This window comes from Chanos chanos, chromosome 9, assembly GCF_902362185.1.
Source record: "Chanos chanos chromosome 9, fChaCha1.1, whole genome shotgun sequence".
Lineage (NCBI taxonomy): Eukaryota > Metazoa > Chordata > Actinopteri > Gonorynchiformes > Chanidae > Chanos > Chanos chanos.
Genome location: NC_044503.1, coordinates 219,819 through 228,316, shown reverse-complemented (window position 1 = coordinate 228,316; position 8,498 = coordinate 219,819). Strand labels below are relative to the sequence as shown.

At 43.7% G+C, this 8,498-nt stretch overlaps 1 protein-coding gene across 2 annotated transcripts in view; it reads right to left on the bottom strand.

Moving 5' to 3' along the window:
• med16 (mediator complex subunit 16) overlaps positions 1-8,265 on the bottom strand; it is a 16,822-nt gene extending 8,557 nt beyond the window's left edge. For both annotated transcript variants that reach the window (XM_030784133.1, XM_030784135.1), the window contains exons 1-9: positions 7,830-8,265; positions 7,556-7,663; positions 7,247-7,416; positions 6,288-6,719; positions 5,865-5,970; positions 5,597-5,752; positions 4,716-4,936; positions 4,287-4,493; positions 3,868-4,078 (exon numbers count right to left, since the gene is read on the bottom strand). In XM_030784133.1, coding sequence (XP_030639993.1) covers positions 3,868-4,078; positions 4,287-4,493; positions 4,716-4,936; positions 5,597-5,752; positions 5,865-5,970; positions 6,288-6,719; positions 7,247-7,416; positions 7,556-7,663; positions 7,830-7,971 — 1,753 coding nt within the window. In that variant the 5' untranslated portion in view covers positions 7,972-8,265. The remainder of the gene's footprint in view (positions 1-3,867; positions 4,079-4,286; positions 4,494-4,715; positions 4,937-5,596; positions 5,753-5,864; positions 5,971-6,287; positions 6,720-7,246; positions 7,417-7,555; positions 7,664-7,829) is intronic.
• Between the last annotated feature and the right edge of the window lie 233 nt (positions 8,266-8,498).

Below are 8,498 nucleotides of genomic sequence, written 5' to 3'. Positions count from 1 at the left end.
GGTGTGTAACTGAGATAAAGATGTCAGTGTGTGTCTGTTACCTGTGTCAGTGTTGTGAGGTATTTAACTGAGATAAAGATGTCAGTGTGTGTCTGTTACCTGTGTCAGTGCTGTGATGTGTGCAACTGAGATAAAGATGTCAGTGTGTGTCTGTTACCTGTGTCAGTGTTGTGAGGTATTTAACTGAGATAAAGATGTCAGTGTGTGTCTGTTACCTGTGTCAGTGTTGTGAGGTGTGTAACTGAGATAAAGATGTCAGCGTGTGTCTGTTACCTGTGTCAGTGCTGTGATGTGTGTAACTGAGATAAAGATGTCAGTGTGTGTCTGTTACCTGTGTCAGTGTTGTGAGGTATTTAACTGAGATAAAGATGTCAGTGTGTGTCTGTTACCTGTGTCAGTGTTGTAAGGTGTGTAACTGAGATAAAGATGTCAGTGTGTGTCTGTTACCTGTGTCAGTGATGTGAGGTGTGTAACTGAGATAAAGATGTTAGTGTGTGTCTGTTACCTGTGTCAGTGTTGTGAGGTGTGTAACTGAGATAAAGATGTCAGTGTGTGTCTGTTACCTGTGTCAGTGATGTGAGGTATTTAACTGAGATAAAGATGTTAGTGTGTGTCTGTTACCTGTGTCAGTGTTGTGAGGTATTTAACTGAGATAAAGATGTCAGTGTGTGTCTGTTACCTGTGTCAGTGATGTGAGGTGTGTAACTGAGATAAAGATGTCAGTGTGTGTCTGTTACCTGTGTCAGTGATGTGAGGTGTGTAACTGAGATAAAGATGTTAGTGTGTGTCTGTTACCTGTGTCAGTGTTGTGAGGCGTGTAACTGAGATAAAGATGTCAGTGTGTGTCTGTTACCTGTGTCAGTGTTGTGAGGTGTGTAACTGAGATAAAGATGTTAGTGTGTGTCTGTTACCTGTGTCAGTGTTGTAAGGTGTGTAACTGAGATAAAGATGTCAGTGTGTGTCTGTTACCTGTGTCAGTGATGTGAGGTATTTAACTGAGATAAAGATGTCAGTGTGTGTCTGTTACCTGTGTCAGTGTTGTGAGGTGTGTAACTGAGATAAAGATGTTAGTGTGTGTCTGTTACCTGTGTCAGTGATGTGAGGTGTGTAACTGAGATAAAGATGTCAGTGTGTGTCTGTTACCTGTGTCATTGCTGTGATGTGTGTAACTGAGATAAAGATGTCAGTGTGTGTCTGTTACCTGTGTCAGTGTTGTAAGGTGTGTAACTGAGATAAAGATGTCAGTGTGTGTCTGTTACCTGTGTCAGTGATGTGAGGTATTTAACTGAGATAAAGATGTTAGTGTGTGTCTGTTACCTGTGTCAGTGTTGTGAGGTATTTAACTGAGATAAAGATGTCAGTGTGTGTCTGTTACCTGTGTCAGTGTTGTAAGGTGTGTAACTGAGATAAAGATGTCAGTGTGTGTCTGTTACCTGTGTCAGTGATGTGAGGTGTGTAACTGAGATAAAGATGTCAGTGTGTGTCTGTTACCTGTGTCAGTGTTGTGAGGTGTGTAACTGAGATAAAGATGTCAGTGTGTGTCTGTTACCTGTGTCAGTGATGTGAGGTGTGTAACTGAGATAAAGATGTCAGTGTGTGTCTGTTACCTGTGTCAGTGCTGTGAGGTGTGTAACTGAGATAAAGATGTCAGTGTGTGTCTGTTACCTGTGTCAGTGATGTGAGGTATTTAACTGAGATAAAGATGTTAGTGTGTGTCTGTTACCTGTGTCAGTGTTGTGAGGTGTGTAACTGAGATAAAGATGTTAGTGTGTGTCTGTTATCTGTGTCAGTGATGTGAGGTATTTAACTGAGATAAAGATGTTAGTGTGTGTCTGTTACCTGTGTCAGTGTTGTAAGGTGTGTAACTGAGATAAAGATGTCAGTGTGTGTCTGTTACCTGTGTCAGTGATGTGAGGTGTGTAACTGAGATAAAGATGTCAGTGTGTGTCTGTTACCTGTGTCAGTGTTGTGAGGTGTGTAACTGAGATAAAGATGTCAGTGTGTGTCTGTTACCTGTGTCAGTGATGTGAGGTGTGTAACTGAGATAAAGATGTCAGTGTGTGTCTGTTACCTGTGTCAGTGCTGTGAGGTGTGTAACTGAGATAAAGATGTCAGTGTGTGTCTGTTACCTGTGTCAGTGATGTGAGGTATTTAACTGAGATAAAGATGTTAGTGTGTGTCTGTTACCTGTGTCAGTGTTGTGAGGTGTGTAACTGAGATAAAGATGTTAGTGTGTGTCTGTTACCTGTGTCAGTGCTGTGAGGTGTGTAACTGAGATAAAGATGTTAGTGTGTGTCTGTTACCTGTGTCAGTGTTGTGAGGTATTTAACTGAGATAAAGATGTTAGTGTGTGTCTGTTACCTGTGTCAGTGTTGTGAGGTGTGTAACTGAGATAAAGATGTCAGTGTGTGTCTGTTACCTGTGTCAGTATTGTGAGGTATTTAACTGAGATGAAGATGTTTGTGTGTCTGTTACCTGTGTCAGTGATGTGAGGTGTGTAACTGAGATAAAGATGTTAGTGTGTGTCTGTTATCTGTGTCAGTGATGTGAGGTATTTAACTGAGATAAAGATGTCAGTGTGTGTCTGTTACCTGTGTCAGTGATGTGAGGTATTTAACTGAGATAAAGATGTCAGTGTGTGTCTGTTACCTGTGTCAGTGTTGTGAGGTGTGTAACTGAGATAAAGATGTCAGTGTGTGTCTGTTACCTGTGTCAGTGATGTGAGGTATTTAACTGAGATAAAGATGTCAGTGTGTGTCTGTTACCTGTGTCAGTGTTGTGAGGTGTGTAACTGAGATAAAGATGTCAGTGTGTGTCTGTTACCTGTGTCAGTGTTGTGAGGTATTTAACTGAGATAAAGATGTCAGTGTGTGTCTGTTACCTGTGTTAGTGTTGTGAGGTGTGTAACTGAGATAAAGATGTCAGTGTGTGTCTGTTACCTGTGTCAGTGCTGTGATGTGTGTAACTGAGATAAAGATGTCAGTGTGTGTCTGTTACCTGTGTCAGTGTTGTGAGGTGTGTAACTGAGATAAAGATGTCAGTGTGTGTCTGTTACCTGTGTCAGTGATGTGAGGTTTTTAACTGAGATAAAGATGTCAGTGTGTGTCTGTTACCTGTGTCAGTGTTGTGAGGTGTGTAACTGAGATAAAGATGTCAGTGTGTGTCTGTTACCTGTGTCAGTGATGTGAGGTGTGTAACTGAGATAAAGATGTTAGTGTGTGTCTGTTACCTGTGTCAGTGTTGTGAGGTGTGTAACTGAGATAAAGATGTTAGTGTGTGTCTGTTACCTGTGTCAGTGTTGTGAGGTGTGTAACTGAGATAAAGATGTCAGTGTGTGTCTGTTGCCTGTGTCAGTGATGTGAGGTGTGTAACTGAGATAAAGATGTCAGTGTGTGTCTGTTACCTGTGTCAGTGATGTGAGGTATTTAACTGAGATAAAGATGTCAGTGTGTGTCTGTTACCTGTGTCAGTGTTGTGAGGTGTGTAACTGAGATAAAGATGTCAGTGTGTGTCTGTTACCTGTGTCAGTGTTGTGAGGTGTGTAACTGAGATAAAGATGTCAGTGTGTGTCTGTTACCTGTGTCAGTGTTGTGAGGTGTGTAACTGAGATAAAGATGTTAGTGTGTGTCTGTTACCTGTGTCAGTGATGTGAGGTATTTAACTGAGATAAAGATGTTAGTGTGTGTCTGTTACCTGTGTCAGTGCTGTGAGGTGTGTAACTGAGATAAAGATGTCAGTGTGTGTCTGTTATCTGTGTCAGTGCTGTGAGGTGTGTAACTGAGATAAAGATGTCAGTGTGTGTCTGTTACCTGTGTCAGTGTTGTGAGGTGTGTAACTGAGATAAAGATGTCAGTGTGTGTCTGTTACCTGTGTCAGTGTTCTTGGCACAGATCTCTGTGAGTCTGTCTCCAGGGCTCTTGTCTGGTGTGTTGAGTGTGTGTGGTCTAAGGAGAGATTTCAGTGTTGAGCAGATGGCGATGAGGAGAAGTTTAGCGTGGAAATCACACGCCCGTGCCGCTGTCGCTGATGACAACTTACACAACGAAGCTTTCACTGCCAAGATCCGCGTGGACAGCACCTACACAACACACACACACACACACACATTATTACTGGAATTAATTTACTACTCCAATACCACCAGAATTACTACCACTTTTTTCAACTCCTACACAAATCCACGTCAAATTCAAGAACAAACAATTACTAAGACATTCCTTTTCCAGACATTCAGAGTTAAGAACAACCCTGGTGGTTTGTGAGTATGTGTGTGTCTGTGTGTATACCTGTTGCAAGGCCTGGTTCTGTCTCATATACTCCTCGTGTAGTTTCTCTACCAGGCTGTGCACCATGCCGGGCTGCACATGCAGCAGCACATCCCACCAGTCATACCCTGTCACCATGCAATACTCCAGCAGAAACAGCAGGTGGCGCAATAACGTGTTCATATCCAACATCTGACCCATAGAGGGAGACACCCGAATCATGTGGAGCTGAGGGGGGAGAGAGAGAGAGAAAGAGAGAGAGAGAGAGAGAGAGAGAGAGAGAGAGCTGAATGAGTGAGGGAGGTGAACCAAGTCTGTTAGTGTTTGTGTGTGTGTGTGTGTGTATGTGTGCATTTATGTGTGTGTGTGTGTATGTCTGTATTTATGTGTGTGTGTGTGTGTATTTATGTGTGTGTGTGTGTGTATGTCTGTATTTATGTGTGTGTATACCTTGCCATGGTTGTCCACTCCCACTAGTGCCAAAGATGTCCAGGAGAACTGCAATGTTTTGAAGTGTATAGTGGCCCCACCCCCACGTTGTCGTTTGATTGGTGGCTCATCAGTGCGCTGGGAGGAGCCAGAGGAGGAGCCTCCATAGAAAACACCCATCGTGTGCAGAGACAGACGATGCAGGATCTGAACGCTGCCATCGTGGAAGGCCAGAGCCAAGCCTGACACACACACACACACGCACGCGCGCACACACACACACACACATATATTAAAAAGCACAGACAGTCAAAGAGACACATAAACACAAAAACACAAAACTGCAAATACACATCGCTTTTACAGTTGGTGTCTTCCTTAAAATCACCAACTATCCCTAAGCCTAAGCCTAAGCCTAAGCCTAAGCCTAAACCTAAGTCTAAGCCTAAGCCTAAACCTAACCCTAAGCCTAACCCTAACTCAGAATTCAATGTGAGACTAAGTAAACTGACAGCTATAATCATCAGGTAGTTGACCTCTCAGTGAAAAATCTAAACCTTACACATATTTCTGTAATAGATAAAGATCAAACATATTTTTGTAAAAGATAAAAATTAAACATATTTCTGTAATGGATAAAAATTAAACATATTTCTGTAAAAGATAAAGATTAAACATATTTCTGTAACAGATAAAGATTAAACATATTTCTGTAACAGATAAAGATTAAACATATTTCTGTAACAGATATGGTTGATGATTGATTGAAAGCAAAATATGGAGTGTATTTGCATGTTGTGTGTGTGTGTGTGTGTGTGTGTGGAGAGAGTGTGTGTGTGTTTCAGTTGGAATTCTGTTTTGGAGTAGGTGGAGTGTGTTTAGAGTGTGTGTGTGTTTCATACCGAGGCCTGGGAAGAACTTGGTGTCGGAGGCGACCTTGAGGTCGGTGTTGGAGATGGAAATCGGCAGTTTGGGCAGAGCCACTGCGGAGACTCTCTCCAGGTCATTAGTGGCTGAGAGAATTCGCCACTTCAAAATCATTGGCTGCTTCTCGCCCACTGAGAGAGAGAGAGAGAGAGAGTTGGGGGGGGGGGGGGGGGGGTTAATAATAATCTTTCGATGACTATGATGATGATGATGATGATGAGGAGTATGACGACGATGACTCACCAACAGGCGAGCGATGCTGAAAGATGTTGTTTACTGGAAGCCCCTCCTTCCTCAGAGACCAACACTCCACTATACTCGCTGTCTGACTGGACGCACACAGCAGCACCTACACACACACACACACACACACACACACACGCACAACAGAAAAACACCCAGTAAAACCAACAGCAGCAACAACACAAGCACAGAAATAAAACACACAATATAACAGACAGAACATAATGAGTGGAGGTTTATCACAGACACATTCTATCACAGAGGGGTCAGTGCAGACAGACTCTATCACAGAGGGGTCAGTGCAGACAGACTCTATCACAGAGGGGTCAGTGCAGACAGACTCTATCACACAGGGGTCAGTGCAGACAGACTCTATCACACAGGGGTCAGTGCAGACAGACTCTTTAAGAAATACCATCTCACCTGTTCAGAGTTCTCGCGGGTAAGGAATTTCAGGTGTGTGACAGCAGGGTACTTGTCTCTGCGCACCGGGTCAGTGGTACAGCGCATGAACAGGGAGGGCAGAAGCTCCGTGTCAATGCGACATTTCTCATTCACCACACTCACACACACTTTATAAAACTGCACCGGAGATGAACTGCTGCCGTCTGTTGCCGCGACTACGATGTTCCCGCCACCAGTGAAGGCGATGTCGGCGAGGGCCACTCGGCCGCGCAGACGACACAAACTCTCGCTGGCGGTCAGCAGAGCGCCGTTCGGCTTCAACAGAGAAACCGTCACCAAACCGCTCACTGTCACGGCCAGCCAGCCCTCCATGGGCTTTCCACCAAACAGCGTCAGAGACGGAGAAAACTTTACCCGTGAAAACTTCTCCCCAAAGTTAGTGGAGCCAGACTGCACACAGACACAGAGACAGGACCAGCATCATATGACTTTACTGAAAAACAAAAAACCCACAATCTAAGCGTTCTCTGTTATGCAGATAATCTACGCATTCTCTGTGTTATGCAGATAATCTACGTATTCTCTGTGTTATACAGATAATCTACGTATTCTCTGTGTTATGCAGATAATCTACGTATTCTCTGTGTTATACAGATAATCTGTGCATTCTCTGTGTTATACAGATAATCTATGCATTCTCTGTGTTATGCAGATAATCTATGCATTCTCTGTGTTATGCAGATAATCTACACATTCTCTGTGTTGTGATTTCTCCTCCACCAAGCCACCAACACATTACTGCCCATAGTGTCTGCTTGGTTTCTGTTTAGAGTATTTCTGTGTGTGTGTGTGTGTGTGTGTCTGTGATTGGAGTGGTATTAGAATGCAAGTGCAGTATTTGTGTGTAAAGTGTGTGTGGTTTTTAAATTGCGATTCTGTAGTCTTTGCATGTTTTTTGATGTGACGTTAGGTCTTGCCTTTTCCACATGCAGGGCAAGTTTGACTCCATTGTGCAGCCAGGACAGAGCCACGATTGGGTCTCCGTCCACAGAGCTGCCCTGTCTACTCTCCCAACTATTCACCAGATGCTCGGACATCCCCCAACACTTAATCTGCCCATCGCCATCAGCAGACAGCAGCCTGGAGCCTAACAGACACAGTAGTTAACAGGTTACAATAATAGACAGGCCCCTCAAAATCTACCCCATGAGTTAGGATGAGGAAGCATATTTCTGTTTTTTAAGTCGGTTACTTCAGATTACTCACTAGGTTACCAAATGGTTTACCTGACTGGTCCCATTCTAAACAGGAAATGACCTCAGAGTGCCCAGAGTTGATGGAGTAAACATCCCAGGGATGTTCTGTGTCAATGATATGAATCATGTGGCTGAGGTCTGCAGAAAATAAACCGTTTAATATAGGTCAGCAGGGCTTCGACTCAGAGAGACGAAGGAAATCGTTTCCTTTTCAGTTGTACAGGCGAATGAATCGCTTTGATCCCCCCCCACCCCCCCCCCCCCCCCCCCTCGGAAAACATCTGTCCTTAGTGTGCTGTCTTACCTTTGTCGTCTTCTTCATTTCTGAAGTCTGTGGTGAACGCGATGAGATTCCTACATGACCAAGCACACACCAGCGGAATGGACGGGCAGTGGTTGCTTTTGGGTCTCTTCTCCCATTCGCACACATATGCCACTTCCATCATTAAACTGCCTACGTTTTTCACAACTGACAAGCAGACAAACAACGGAGCAGCAAAACACTAAAAGGGCAATCAGCGACTCTTACTGAAACTCAGACAATGAAACAATGAGTTTCGGTCCAGCACTAGACAGACTAGCTCTCTAGCTAAAAGTAGTTGCTGCTCACATTAAACAATAACAGTGCAATGACTGTGAAACGTCACCATACAAAATAGTTTACAACATGACTACATTCTGCATCTGACAGATTAAATCTGGGTTAATACTCAACACCATATCGGAAAAAAGAAATCGTTTACAAGTTTAGCTTCTGCCTGCTTCATTCCCTCCACCTCCAGTTTCAATTCCAATGGGGGAATGACATGTGTTCTAGCGCCATCACCTGGTGTGGAGGGGCAGTCATTTGGTGGCGGACCGACTCCACAAAACGAGCACCGCAAGAACGCAGGGTTTCTCTCAGGATGAAATGTGTGATAAATTAAACATTTCTTTATCCAGTTTCTTTGCATACAGAATATGATGAATACTA